The 14,793-nt window shown below is 44.4% G+C and overlaps 1 protein-coding gene and 1 pseudogene across 6 annotated transcripts in view; both read right to left on the reverse strand.

The window, feature by feature from the left end:
• The window catches only part of NAAA (N-acylethanolamine acid amidase), a 29,651-nt gene extending 24,564 nt beyond the window's left edge, over positions 1–5,087 (reverse strand). For all 5 annotated transcript variants that reach the window (XM_082838250.1, XM_082838252.1, XM_082838251.1 and 2 more), the window contains exons 1-3: positions 4,687–5,087; positions 3,876–4,040; positions 1,040–1,166 (exon numbers count right to left, since the gene is read on the reverse strand). In XM_082838250.1, the coding sequence (XP_082694376.1) occupies positions 1,040–1,166; positions 3,876–4,040; positions 4,687–4,886 (492 nt within the window). In that variant the 5' untranslated portion in view covers positions 4,887–5,087. The remainder of the gene's footprint in view (positions 1–1,039; positions 1,167–3,875; positions 4,041–4,686) is intronic.
• Positions 5,088–10,099: 5,012 nt separating this feature from the next.
• Positions 10,100–10,608, reverse strand: LOC309961264 (mitochondrial import inner membrane translocase subunit Tim17-B-like; annotated as a pseudogene). The gene has a single exon. The product of its transcript is annotated as a mitochondrial import inner membrane translocase subunit Tim17-B-like (transcript).
• Between the last annotated feature and the right edge of the window lie 4,185 nt (positions 10,609–14,793).

Raw genomic sequence — 14,793 nt, forward strand, 5'->3', positions numbered from 1 at the left:
TACAAATTAAATTGGTAACAGTGGTGAAGTAAAGGAACGAAATTGAGAAAGCAGAAACTTTCACCTTAAATATTTCTGTACCGTTTGAGTGTTTTATGAGAAAGTTTTTGTTTGTAAAAGCAGACGACCACCTGAGTATTTCGTAAATGAGTTTCTAGTATTTGTGACTCAACTCCTAAATGCAAAGAACAAACTAAATAAAGTCCTTAAACAGTGTCCCCCCCAAAGCCAAGATCTGACTTTTGCATTCTCTGTTCTGTTTCATGCAATGACATGCGTTGTGTACACAATGAACATTGATTACTGCTATCTCTCTAGATATTTACATAGAAATGTGACAATAGTACATACTAGGTTGTACGTTTAAAGGAACTATGATGAAAATAAAATGATGTATATGTATAATTTCTTAAAGATCAAAAATAAGAGTAAAAAAAAATAAGAGCAGTGTGGGTCAATTATACTTTTAGAGTGAAGGACTATTTATTATTTGGCCACTATTTATCAAGCATCTACCATATGCTTTGCATAGATTACTTCATTTAACCTTTATAACTATCTCCATAAAGTAGTTATTAACCTCTCTGGGCTGTAATCTGCAAAATGGGTTTAAGTAATTTCCCAAGTTCACAAAGGAAGTGACAGAAGCAAACTTCAAAGCCAGGACTGTCAGGTCCCCAAATGAGGTGTTCCTAGACATTTACACTACCCAGCCCCTCTATTCTAGAAGCAGCCTGAATGTGGGAAAGCAAAGGAAAGAGCTGGTTTAGCATCATAAATGGAGACCAATCATACACCCATAGAAATTTCCCTAGGGAAAAGTGATTGACCTCTGTAAGTAGATTCTCAATAATAATAAATGACCCTTGTTTCTACAAGCATAATTGATGTAAATCTCCCTCGTGGTTTTGTTTTTCCAGGAGGGTGATTTTTTTGTATCTTAAATTGAAAACAGTTAAGCTGCAGACCATCCAAGTGACAACTAACTTGGGTTAGCAAGTCTCTCTGATTTCTGAATCTTACACTGTACAGATTATACCTGCCCATTCTTTATGAACTGCACATCCACTGTCAACTTGCGTAAGAAATTTCCAAAAGAGTAATCCAGATTCCGGCCATGATAAATGTTGCCTTTGGAGTCCTGAGCCACAATACTGGTGCAGAATCTGGGAAAAGGGAAAAATTCAACATAAGTGAACAAGAAAAAGGAAATGAGTTTTTCATTTTAAAAATAAGTCCTCGGGCTTCCCTGGTGGCGTAGTGGTTGAGAGTCCGCATGCCAATGCAGGGGACACGGGTTCGTGCCCCGGTGCGGGAAGGTCCCACATGCCGCGGAGCGACTGGGCCCGTAAGCCATGGCCGCTGAGCCTGCGCGTCCGGAGCCTGTGCTCCTCAACGGGAGAGGCCACAACAGTGAGAGGCCCGCGTACCGCAAAAAAAATAAATAAATAAATAATAAAAATAAGTCCTCAAAGTAGAACAGTTTTCTTCCTTATAACAGACACATATGCTATATAATCCCTGTGGATCATAATTCAAGATGAAAAAGACAACTGGACACAACAGCGTTCGTTCAGTATTACTACACCTCTGCCCTCAGCACACAGGACATTGAAAACATACTGAATGCGAATTTCATCCTAAATCTAAATCTGAAACGGACTCATTCTGGGCTCAGCGAGTTCATTGAACTTTGCTTAGTCCTCTGCTTGGCAGTATGTAGTCTATTTAATACACCATTCAAGGTTGGCTCAAGCTCAACTCTCTCTTCTTTGGATTTCTCAGAGCAAACACCATGGCAGCTAACTATTTTGCTCCACAAATTGTTTCACTTTGTCTCCTTGGAAAAAGGGTGAACTATTTAGGAGCTTGCCACTTTTCCTGTCCCCCTTAAAGCTCCCTGCAGAGAGCTAATAAGAGAAAAGGATCTTTTAAGAACTCCCAGCCAGAGAGATATATTTTGAGGAAAAGACGAAGAGGTTTGTTAAGAGGTCTAAAGGTCCATATTCTCTGTGAATATGTAATGTTATGTAAAAAGTACTTGAATATACCATGTCCAATTCTGGGACAGGGGAAAGATATGTACACACACACACACACACACACACACACACACGAAATATCCTGAAGGATGGATAGTCATTTCTGATTAACAGGATTGTGGTTAATTTTCTTTATACTTTTCTGTATTTACTAATTTTCTATGATTACATATTGTCTTTATAATTAAGAGAAAACAAATGTTTCCTCTTTTTCTCTTTGTTTAAAAAAGGAAGCTTGGTCACGTTTTAATTTTTTCCAAGGTCTCTGATTTTCAAAGAGTTCACGTCAAGAAGCAAACTGATCAAACACTGGAAGTAGCTAAAGCAAAGTCTGTAGACTCTCAAAGGTGATTTTTCAAAATTGGAGAGACAACAATTCTTTCATGTCATGCCCAAATGTTTTGGTGTGAGGTGGCCCACAGCACAGGGAACTACTAGGGAGCCAGGCTCTGCTTTGGGAGATGCACTGCACTGTGCTGGGGACATGTGCTTTTAGCAGCAACTCTGACCACTCACCATGCATCTGACTTTCAGCAAATTGTCCCCTCTGAGGCTTGGTTTCCACATCACAAAAGGCAATACAATCTCCAGTGCCTCATACCCAGTAGGCTCAATAAAGCGTCGCTAGTCTTACTTAATCTGATTCAAAAAGCCTTATACCAGAAATGAGGACAAAACATTTCCTTTGTTAATGCTAGTGGAGTCTGATGGTGCTTCTTCTTGCCAGGCGATTCAGTATATACCTTAATATCAAATCCAAAAGTTAGAATGTTTTTTTACTAGAATTTTTGCTCTAGTTGATTTGAATACAGTGACTCCAACAAAGGAAGAGGAAAATGAAAATAAATTGATTTTTTCACTGAGAAAACCACATGTCAGAATAGGAAAAAGATGGGGTAGGAGACGAGGAATGGCAATATTAACTTAGGTCAATTGAAGGGCCCTTTAATACATCTGTGTCTTAAAACATTTCCCTGAAGAGGAAGGCAGTCACAGTGCTTCTTAACCTACTCTACCTAGATGTTCTGGGAAGCTGGCAGCAGGCAGTAAAGTTTCATTATCCACAGGAAAAAAAATTTTTTAAACATCTTTCGGCAGGGAGAAGCTATTAACTATCTACAAGATGTTACTAATGAGTCTGGTCTGGTGGCAAAACAGTAAGTCCTGAAGACAGAAACCAAGTCAAAGCTCTCTTAATTCCAGGACCTGTTACTGAGCCAACAGAGGCTCTCCCTGCACTTTGCCTGGGATCAACCACACACTCCGTATTGCTTTCCCCTGTGTGTGCCACAGCTGATCATGTCCACTCCGGGTACCATATACTGGCTTGCCCCTACTAGCCATAACAGTGTAGCCTGTGACCCCAGCACTGGAGGCAACAGGCTGAGAAAGAGGAATCATGATCGCTAGCCATGATGAACATGGAAAGTTAAATGCAGTGTGACAAATGAATGCTGGGACAGCCCCCTGCATTATAAGGCTGGGCAGTCATTGGATTAACGTGAGTGGGATTATTCCAAGACCTTCCTGGGAAAGTACATGTCGAGCAGAGTTTCAAAAGTGGGATGCTACCTGGATTGGTGAAGGGAGAAAAGGGGACTTCAGGTAGAGGAACAGTTCAGTGTTGAGGTCAGAGAAGCTGCTTTCCTTCTCGAAGTTTATAATCTGCTGCTCAGTTTTACCCAGAGAAGCAAAGAGGAAGCACTGGAGGTTTCTGGGCAGCCCGGTAACCACCCTGCTTTTATTACACTGAAAACATGTCTCCTCCCACTCAGATGTGGCAGGAATCCGGGTCAAGTCTCAAATTAATCCGCGCTAGCGCGGGTCACTCACGCTGTGGACTCGTAGGCCAGGTTAAGGAGGATGCAGTCGGCCAGGGTTAAGTTCAGAGCGTCGCACTGGCCGCGGATCTCGTCGGTGAAGGGCTGGGGCAGGAAGAGCTCCAGCTCCCAGACCGCCTTTCGGATCAAGGCGAGGACCCACTTGGGGACAGTATCCCTAGAAATGAAGAACCACGAGAGTGTCTGATCTGCTCAGAGGTTCGGAGGGGTGCGTGTATGTGTACTGGGAGAGAGGTTACCTAAAGCTCTCTCATCCTTAGGGGCGAGTTCTAGGTGCCTCGCTTACCCAGAGAGCTCACAGTCCAGGTCCAGCCGGCATCACCCAAAACGCAGCGTCCCGAGAAAAGAACACTCCGAGAGGGGGAAGTAGGGCGACGGAGAGTGGTCCCCAAAAGGGTGGGCCTGGGGGCCCATGAGGCCTGCTAGGGGTGCGGGGCTGCGTCCCCTACTCGGTAGCTGAGCAGCCAGCCGGGGCGACAGCCCGGGCGACAACCCGCGCGCCACCCTGATCCAGAATGGCTGGTGGACTGGCGTGCCACTGGAGACACCGAACTTGAAAGTCAAACCAGCTGTGTAGAATCATCCCCAGCTCCGGCGCTGCCTGGGGCACTAGCAAATGCCAGCTCTGGTCCCCGCCACCCCTGCACACGCCAGACGCCCGGGGTGAGCGGCATGGGGTAGAGGGCAAGGCTGTCCGAGAGGGAGGGGAGGATCACAAATCTCAGTTTGACGCACGTTGGGCAGCAAGCGTCCGGGCTTTGCCGCTCTCCGACCCCCGCCCGCTCCCCCTGTCTTGCACTCACCCGATGATACGCGCCATGGAGGCGCGCAAGAAGTCGCGGTCGAAGTGCTGCAGCACCGGCAGCCAGCGCAGCTCGGGGGCCGCGTCCAGGCTCACGTTGAAGAGCGGCGGGGCGGAGGACGAGGCGGCGGCCGACACCCCGGCCCCGGCCAGCAGCAGCAGAGCCAGCGCCATGCGCGCACTCGGACCGGCGGCTCTCATAACTCGGTTGGCCTCAATTGGACCGCTGCCCGCGCCCTGGGGAAGCGCTGGAGGACGAGGAGGAGGAGGCGGAGCCTGGGCGGAGCCGGGAGGGCTGGAGGCGGAGCCCGCGCGCCGCTTGGCCCGGCTACTCACGCGGGGCCCGGAATGGTGAGGGGAGCCGCTTCCCCAAGTCTAGTATCTGCGCTTCTCGCCCCAGTGGCTCCGTGCCGCGCCCCCGCCCCCGGCCAAGGGTGCCGCCCTGCTTCAGGTGCCCCGAGGGCGTTAAATGCGGCCGCTAGCTTCTGGCCTCCCAGTCTCCGCCCCATCCCACCCACGTGGTCGGAGAGAGCGTAATCTGCGGCCTGGAGGGCGTTTACGAAAATGGTTTTCAGCGGCCAAGGGGGAGCCAGCAGAGTCCTATTGCGGTAGGAAGGGCCTTCCCACCCCCGCCTCATTTGCTCTTAAGTTCTTCAAAGGTTTATCTGGATTTTATAAGGAGAAGGAGAGCTTTTTCAGTTCAGCAGTCCCACTTCTTTTCAGTTACTTTAAAAAAGCTAAAAAGGTAGCTAACATTTATGTGCAAAGTGTTTTGCCCACTCTGTCTCATTTGACCATCAAAACAAGCCAGGAGATAACGTTCTCCTGACTCATCCCTGTTTTCCTGATGAGGAGTGTTATGTAATTTGCCCGAGGTCACATCGCTGGTGAGCTAGCCTCAAAGCCAGACTGTCAGAATGCAAATTCCACCTTCACAATCATTAACCTGAAGCAGCCTCACCTTTTCGCGTTCCCAGTTTGGGAGACAAAAGGTGTTAGGCTCAGGAAAATCACCAGACTTAATAAGGGTGGAACATTCTTTAATGGTTAGCACGGTCGTCCGTAGGTAGAGTAAGGGTGTAGGGGCAACTTGGAAAGTTCGCTTTTTTCAGCCCCCTCCCCCAACTAGAATACACCATCACTACCTCTGGTTTTTACCCATTTTTTAAATTGAAGTATAGTTGATTTATAATGTGTTAATTTATGCTGTACAGCAAAGTGATTCAGTTATACACGTATACATATGCTTTTTTATATTCCTTTCCATTATGGTTTATCACAGGATATTGAATATAGTTCCCTGTGCTATACGGTAGGACCTTGTTGTTTATCCATCCTGTATATAATAGTTTGCATCTGCTAATCCCAAACTCCCAATCCATCCTTCCTGCACCCTCCTCCTCCTGGCAACCACAAATCTCTTCTCTAGTTCTGTTTCGTAGATAGGTTCATTTGTGTTATATTTTAGATTCCACTGACTTTTCCCATTTTTGTGGCTTACATGTCACTGGGCTAAAGTTTCAAGCCTCTGTTCCCATTTCTTCCTGGTGTTTCTGTAAAATTTAAGACCCAGGTGTTAATTTGCTCATTTGCAAAGCCCGAGTAACAGCAGTTGCAAGACCACCAAATAAGGAATACTCTGCGCCCTCCCAGATTCACCACACCCCTTCCCCTTCTTCCCCTATAAAATCTTGCCCAACCCTCGCCCAGGTGTGACTTCTCTGGCCCCTTTCTCTCAGACCAGTGAACCTCGCCCGGGAGCGCTCCCTAATAAAGCTCACTTGAAGCTTTCCTCTGTTTCGCGGTGCCGTTTGTTAAGATCCGACCTTACAAATATAATTTCATATAATCTATTCCTCTATTACTAAAAAGTTATACATATGTTATAGGACAGTTTAAAACAAAGATTAAAGGGAGATCTGGAATTACAAAACTATGAGCCCTCTCCCTTCTGCTGCTTCTATGCTGTGCAGATTTCAGAGATACTATACACTGATTTCATGGTTTATTTATGGAACGGAATCTACAGTTTAAAAAATACTTCTGTGGAGCGTGCAAGAAGGTAGATGATATATCAGAAACATGGGATATAATGTTTTTATAGCTGGCATCTCATTTTGTTCAGTTTAAAAGTAGTGTGAGGACTTCCCTAGTGGTCCAGTGGTTGAGTCTTCGCGCTCCCAATGCAGAGGGCCCGGGTTCAATCCCTGATCAGGGAACTAGATCCTGCATGCCACAACTAAGGCCCGGCACAGCCAAATAAATAAATTAAATTAAAAAAAAAAAGTAGTATGGTAGTTTTAAAATAGATCTACATATTCTTCAATACGCTTCCCTGCCAGTGGTGGAGCCTAATTCCCCTCCTCTTGACTGTGGGTTACATTTAGTGACTTGCTTCTAACATGTAGAATATAGCCAAAGAAGTAATGGTGTCTGACTTCCAAGATTAGGTCACAAAAGACATTTTGGACTCCTTGCATTCTCTCTTGTTCACCCTGAAGGAAGCCAGCTGTCATGTTCTGAGGACACTAAAGAAGTCTTATGAAAAGTTCCCTAAATTGAGGAACTGAGACCACCTACTAAGAGCTGGAGACGAACTGAGGCTTCTTACTAACGGTTGTATGAATAAGCCGTTTGGGGAATGGATACTCTAGCCCCAGCTAAGCCACCTGAAATTCCTGACCCACAGAAACTGTGCAATGATGTTCATTGCTTTAAGCCGCTAAATTTTGTGGTGTTTTGTTATGCAGCAATAGATAACTAATACAGATCTGGGTAATGCAAGTGGAGTGATACCAAATACCTAGAACTGTGGGTGTGGCTTTGGAACTGGGAAGCTAGAAGGAAGATAGTTTGGTGATTTCTTACAAAACTTAACATACGTTTACCATGTGATTTAGCAATCATTCTCTTTGGTGTTTACCCAAAGGAGTTGAAAACTCAGGCCCACACAAAAACTTGCACATGGATATTTATAGCAGGATTTTTAAATGGCAAAAAAAGTGAAAAAACCTAACTGCTCTTCGGTAGGGTAATGATAAATTGTGGATTTATGGATAAATAATGGGAAACTATTACAACAGTTAAAAGATAGAATCTTCATTTATCCAGAATCTAATGTTGAGTTATAGTCAGCAAAAGGATATATACAATGATACCCTATATGTAAAATTTTAAGATACTCAATGGTACTTTTATTACACACACACACACACACACACACATACACATACATGCACAAATATAGTAAAAAAAAAAAAAACTAAAGGAATAATAGGCATCAACTGCAAAATAGTAGATATCCCTGAGAAAGGGAGAAAATGGCTGAGTGGGGCTTCAGTTATACTCTTAACATTCTATTTCTTTAAAACAAACCAAAAAAGGTAAAAATTAATATTGAATAAATCTAGGAAATGGATATGTTTCATTATTTTCTATATGTTTAAAAATATCACAATTAAAATGGTAAAAGAGGAAGATTCAAGTATCCTTAAAGTAAGTTGTGAAGTATCATAATTCGTTCTTAGTTTTCATGTCATCCTTTTATACTTCCTCTCCTGTAACACTTTCCACAATTAGGTTCCCACGTCGTCTTAATTTTCCTTTACCCCTTAGCCAAATCCCCTCTTAAAGCACTCCTGGATCTGATCTTACTATCTAAGTAATAGGAATACTAGGTATAGCAAAATTGGAGCTTGCTGTAAGAATGGGACTAGAGGTGTTTTATATTTAAAAAAAAGGGCCATTGGCACTCCTGATCCTCAGGCCTTCAGATTTGGACTGAATTATACCACTGGCTTCCCCAGTTCTCCACCTTGCAGACAGCTGATTGCAGGATTTCTCGGCCTCCATAATCTCCTGAACCAATTCCTATGATAAAATCTCCTCATATACATAGGATATATGAGATATATATATCTCCTATTGGTTCTGTTTCTCTGGAGAACCCTAATACATGCTTAATACATAGAGAAAAGAAAACCCAGTCAGCTATATTCACACCACACTATTTTCATATTGCATATTATACTTACAAAATTGTAAGTTGTAAGAAGCACCATTATTTTATGTATCTTAAAGAGAAACTTGCTGACATTTAAACTACGACACAATGCTTTCTTATTAGAATTTTAAAATGTGTATGTATTGAAAGAATTCTAAGTCTTTTGTCACAGACATTTAAAAATAAAATACCTGCTCTTGTACATGTTTGAGGAAGCGAAACAAATTGGTTAACATATTGCACAAGCTTCTTTGCATTCAAAATCAGACTCTTATGAGTCTGACTTGGCTGGCATCCTAGATGCCCGTGTTTTTCCATAGCACACTTGTGTCATTAAGAACCTTGGTGTTGCAGCATTTCTTGAGTTCTCCACTCAAAAGGGGACTTCTGGGCTTCCCTGGTGGCACAGTGGTTGGGAGTCCGCCTACCGATGCAGGGGACACGGGTTCGTGTCCCGGTCCGGGAAGATCCCACATGCCGCGGAGCGGCTGGGCCCGTGAGCCATGGCCGCTGAGCCTGCGCGTCCGGAGCCTGTGCTCCACAACGGGAGAGGCCACAACAGTGAGAGGCCCGCGTACCGCAAAAAAAAAGAAAAAAAAGAGGACTTCTGAGGTGTTGGTAATATTGTTTCTTTATCTGGTTGCTGATAACCAGGGATGTATTATTCAACTTGTGAAAATTCATTGAGCTTAAGTACACTTAACGATACTTGCACTTTTCTTCATGTATGTATTATACATCAATAAAGAACTGAAAATTTTAGAAAAATGTTCCACTGTTTTTTTTCTGGAATTTTCTTACCAGCTACTGACTCCCCTTCTGCAAGTTTTGATGCTGGTCCTTGCTTGATCTAAGCAAATGTCAACTTAAGATTTTCAGACCAAGTTCATGAATGTGCATGAATGTACAATTATGTCAAGACTGTCATTTGGCTGCAAAAAATTTTAAGACACATCCCAATTTCATGAATTAAAAATGTGAAAAATGTTTGTCTTAAAATCACGTTACACTGATACTTTGCTTTTGAAAATAATGGCATAGTATTTTTCACATTGCTGTAGTGTTCATACCTTATTATTTTTTTTTTTGGCATTTCAAAACCTGCTTTATTTTATTTATTTATTTATTTATTTTTTAAACTGGCTTTAAATACTCATCAGGGTGCCATGCAAAGGGTCTGGGGTGAGAGCTTGTTACATATGAATGGGGGCTGGGGTGCCTGAGAGAGAAGGGACCCATCCATCAGGGCAGCTAGGGTGCTCCACCCCAAACCTGGGATAAGGCAACAGAGTAGAGGCCCTCTCTGGAGGGTCCCAGGACCAACTGGGAGCCAGCCCTCCCTTTGAGGTAGATCATCAGGGAAGGAACTGAGGAGGAGCTCCCACGGTGGTGGTGACAGGAGGTCACTTCCTCAGTGGTATTGCTGATAGCTGGGGTAGCCTGGGGCCGGGGTACCCTCCTTAGGGGGCAGCTGGCTGGGGTCTTCCAGGAATGGGGGTGCAGTGCAGAACTGCTGCAAGTGAGGAGGATGCCAACATCCTCGATGAGGGCCAACAGAATGCCTCCCATTATTGCCGAGCCCACCATGGCCAATGGGCCACTGCAGGCAGCCAGCACAGGCCCGGTCAATGCTCCACTGGTGATGGAGTTCCAGGGATCTTCCTTGCCCCGCAGCCGCACCAGACCGCAGTCGATGGTGGAGAACAGGCTCCCCCGCACCGCGAAGCTACCTCCGATCTGAGGGGCTCGGATCCTCACAGCGTTGACACCGCCTCTCATTCAGTGCCGAATTCCGACAGGGTCGTTGCAGAAGCCCTTAATGGCCTGGAAGACTCCACCACCGATTACACCCATAGTGAAGGCTCCACCGCAGTCATCCACAACTCACCATGGGCAAGGCTCCCAAGTGTACTCCTCCATGGCGCCCTATATCTTATTTTTAAAATAACTCTATCAAAGTGCTTAATGGCTGGATATTCCATCCGAAGTTGCTTAACTAGTCCCATATTTTGATATATTTTCTTGCACCCATTTTTGCCGCTATAAATTAGGTTGCAATGGATATTTCCACACAATTAGCTTGTGGTAGACATTGCTGGTTTCCTACCCCAAATCTACTGAATACCTCCCTCTCTTCATTGTGAACAGAAGCCCAGTTCTGTTGGGGTTGTTACAGTCCATTTAAGCTGAGGGGGTGAACAATCCTGTTTCCTGCTTTCACGGCTTCTACTGTTGGTAGCGTAGCCATATAACCCAATTCTGGCTAATGAGACTTAAGGGAAGGCTGTTGCAGGGATCCTGGAAAGGCTTTTTGCTTTCCTAGTAAAAGGGATACATGTGACAATGCCCCTTCTTGTTGCCTTAAACTTAGAATAAATGTCTATGAAGGTAAGGTATTATCAGCTCCATTGTACAGACAAGGAGACCTGGGCACAGAAATGTTGAGTAACTTGCCTGTGGTCATACAGCTGTCAGTCGGCATTCAAATCTTAGTGTGTGGCTCCAACACACTAAGAATGACAAAGCAGAAGAGGAGCCCAAGATCTCGAAGGCATCACTGAGCAGCTGAACCCAGGCCAGCAACTGTTTACCTCCAGACTTATGTGAGACTCCAATGTGGTTAGACTATTTTTATTTATTGGCTGCATCAGGGCTTAGTTGCAGCACCTGGGATCTTCTTTGAGTCATGCGGGATCTTTCATTGCAGCGAGTGGGCTCTTTGTTGTGGCGCGCGGGCTTCTTTCTAGTTGTGGCCTGCAGGTTTTTCTCTCTCTAGTTGTGGCGTGCGGGTTCCAGGGCATGTGGACTCTGTAGTTTGCGGCACGAGGGCTCTCTAGTCGAGGTGCGCGAGCTCAGGAGTTGTGGCGCAAGGGCTTAGCTGCCCTGCGGCACGTGGGAACCTAGTTCCCCGACCAGGGATCGAACCTCTGCATTGGAAGGCGGATTCTTTACCACTGGACCGCCAGGGAAGCCCCAGACTATTTTTAGATATACTCTGTTAACTTGCAGCAGAAACAGACCCAAACACATCTTTTGAGCTGCCATATTTTGGACCATTTTCTTTGATTAGACTCTCAAAGTGGGTTTGAGTCAAATATTATGACTATTTTTAAAGGCTCTTGGTACACAGCACTAATTATTTTCCCTAAGAATTGTACTAACTCAGCACTCTCTTAGCACTGGGTATTGCTGACTAGAGTCAGAGGGTGTCAAACTAAGGATGACTAGCACCACCAATAAACCAGTGGAAGAAGGTGAGACTATAACTCCTCTGGAGTATTTTCAAATCAATCCTTGCCTTGCTTTTAAGGTGCATTCCTCTTGTGGTTTAAAAAAAAAAAAATTCATGAGTCTTAACGTACATTATTCCCCAGCCTCAAATAAGTTATTTTGTTTCTTACACAATAACACAAATCAAAACACAGGTACTGTAAAAGACTGAGAAAACAAACTAGAAAGAAAAAAAACCCTCACATGTGATCTCAATACCAAAGAAAATCACTTTACTATTTGGTGGCTTTCTTCTTGGGCTTTTATTATTCCCCATTTTCTTACAAGTGTAATTGGATTACACTATAAGTATTTTTATATTTTGTTCTTTTATAATAAGCATTTCCTATTGTAAATATTTTAATGGTTGCATAATATTCCATCATATGGATAAATCATAGTTTATTCAACCATTTCTGGATTAACAAAACAACAAAAACAGAATCTGCAGAAGGAAGTAAAGTTACCACCTCAGGTATGTGCTATATACAAATATATGGTATTTAAATAGTACAGAATTAGCTATGCTCTCAGTTTTTTTTTTTTTGGGGGGGGGTACGCGGGCCTCTCACTGTTGTGGCCTCTCCCGTTGCGGAGCACAGGCTCCAGATGCGCAGGCTCAGCGGCCATGGCTCACAGGCCCAGCCGCTCCCTGGCATGTGGGATCCTCCCGGACCGGGGCACAAACCCATGTCCCCTGCATTGGCAGGCGGACTCTCAACCACTGCGCCACCAGGGAAGCCCGAAAATTTATATTAATCATAAGCTTCAAAAAATTACACCAACTTTTAAACCCTTTCTTTTATGATTCAGGAATTCATCTCCTACTGCTGCCCTGTTCATTGTTAAGTATCAGTGTGTTAGCAAACAGGCGTTTCACCGATGCCCGTAGCCCTGTGCTGTGCCTTTTTTATACAGTCATTTTGTAAGTCTATTTCCTTCACTGGATTAAAAGTTTCTATATGGCAGGAACATTGTGTTTGCAACACACACAGCTTCTAGCAGAGCGCTTTGCAGTGAGCATTCAATAGACATTTTTATATTTCAAACTAGTTCCCCCTAAATGGATAAGGGGTAAAACAAGTATTTGTAGCAATGGCAATTGTTGTTTCAAGTAAATTAAGCTAAAAAACAAGAAAAAACCTTATTTTTATTTTTATTTTTATTTTTTTTGCGGTACGCGGGCCTCTCACTGCTGTGGCCTCTCCCGTTGTGGAGCACATGCTCCGGACGTGCAGGCTCAGCGGCCATGGCTCACGGGCCCAGCCGCTCCGCGGCATGTGGGATCTTCCCAGACCGGGGCACGAACCCGTGTCCCCTGCATCGGCAGGCGGACTCTCAACCACTGTGCCACCAGGGAAGCCCTAGATATCTAATCTTTGATGAGAAATTTACTGAATGCTTTCTTTGTGGCAAATACCATGCTAAGTGCTTATAAATGTTAGTTGTCAAAATTCTCAAAACAATCAATGAGGTAGGTGGTATTTTATTTATTTATATTTTTGGCCGCGTTGGGTCTTCGTTGTGTCTTCGTTGCTGCGCGCAGGCTTTCTCTAGTTGTGGTGAGCAGGGGCTAGTCTTCGTTGTGGTGCACGGGCTTCTCATTGTGGTGGCTTCTCTTGTTGCAGAGCATGGGCTTTAGGTGCGGGCTTCAGTAGTTTCGGCACACGGGCTCAGTAGTTGTGGCTCGTGGGCTCCAGAGCTCAGGCTCAGTAGTTGTGGTGCACGGGCTTAGTTGCTCCGTGGCATGTGGGATCTTCCCGGACCAGGGCTCGAACCTGTGTCTCCTGCATTGGCAGGCGGATTCTTAACCACTGCGCCACCAGGGAAGCCCTAGGTGGTATTTTATTTACAGAGAGAAGACAGACAGGAGTTATATCAGGTATTCAAATATTTGTTGAACCTACATACTGGGCACTGAACTAGCATCAAACAGCATCGAAGTCTGCCTTCTGTGGAGCTTATTTTCTAGAAGAACTTGGTAAGATCACATATATATCAGTATTCTAGATTTACACATTACTTTATATATATTATGAGTTTGGACAATGTGAATTCATCCCTGAAATGGACCCATTCTCAGTGTTGACAAAAATTTGAGACTAAAAAGCTGAAGTTCAAACCCTGGTGACTTCTTCAATGTATAAGTCACCCTGAAGGTTACTCTGCCTTTGCTGGCAGCATGCTTGTGAGGATCTGACCTCCAAATTTAGAGTAAACAGAAAATATTCTCAAGAGAAGACTTATAAAATAATAAAAGGAACCTACTACAGGATTAAGGAAGTAGAAGTTAAGGCTATAGCTTTTAAAGCCAGATACCTAGCTTCCATATAAACCTCAGTTAAGAGTAGCAGAAGAACAGAAGTCAGAACACAGAACGGCCTGGGCTCTTGGCAGCTCAGTGGGGTGGGAAAGTCTAGGGGAAGGATGGAAATTCCAGGCATCATCACAACCCACACAGCAAAGCTACAGACCCTAGGTAGCTGGCCATTTTGAATTTTATTTACTTCTCTCTGGAGCTAGACACATAAGGAGACACCCAGTTCAAAAATGCAAAGAGAGAAGAGAGGAGTTTCAGGTCTGAAACGTTCAAACGTGCATCGGACACTTCCTGTGAATCGCTGAAGCTGCTGGGGGTTGACTGAGGGCTCCTCTCACTAGGCCAGTGCAATTTAATCAGTAAACTGCAAGGTCTTCATAACTAATCCCCAGTGGTATGGGGCGTCTTAGGAAAAGTCACAAAGTTTCATTCAAATAAAACTGAAGTTGAACTGAGAAAGTGAACAGAAGACGTTGGAAAAGGAGTAAGAAAAGTGGTTTTAGAAGCTGCTGAGT

Source organism: Leucopleurus acutus, assembly GCF_964270905.1.
Source record: "Leucopleurus acutus genome assembly, chromosome: 4".
Taxonomy (NCBI): Eukaryota; Metazoa; Chordata; class Mammalia; order Artiodactyla; family Delphinidae; genus Leucopleurus; species Leucopleurus acutus.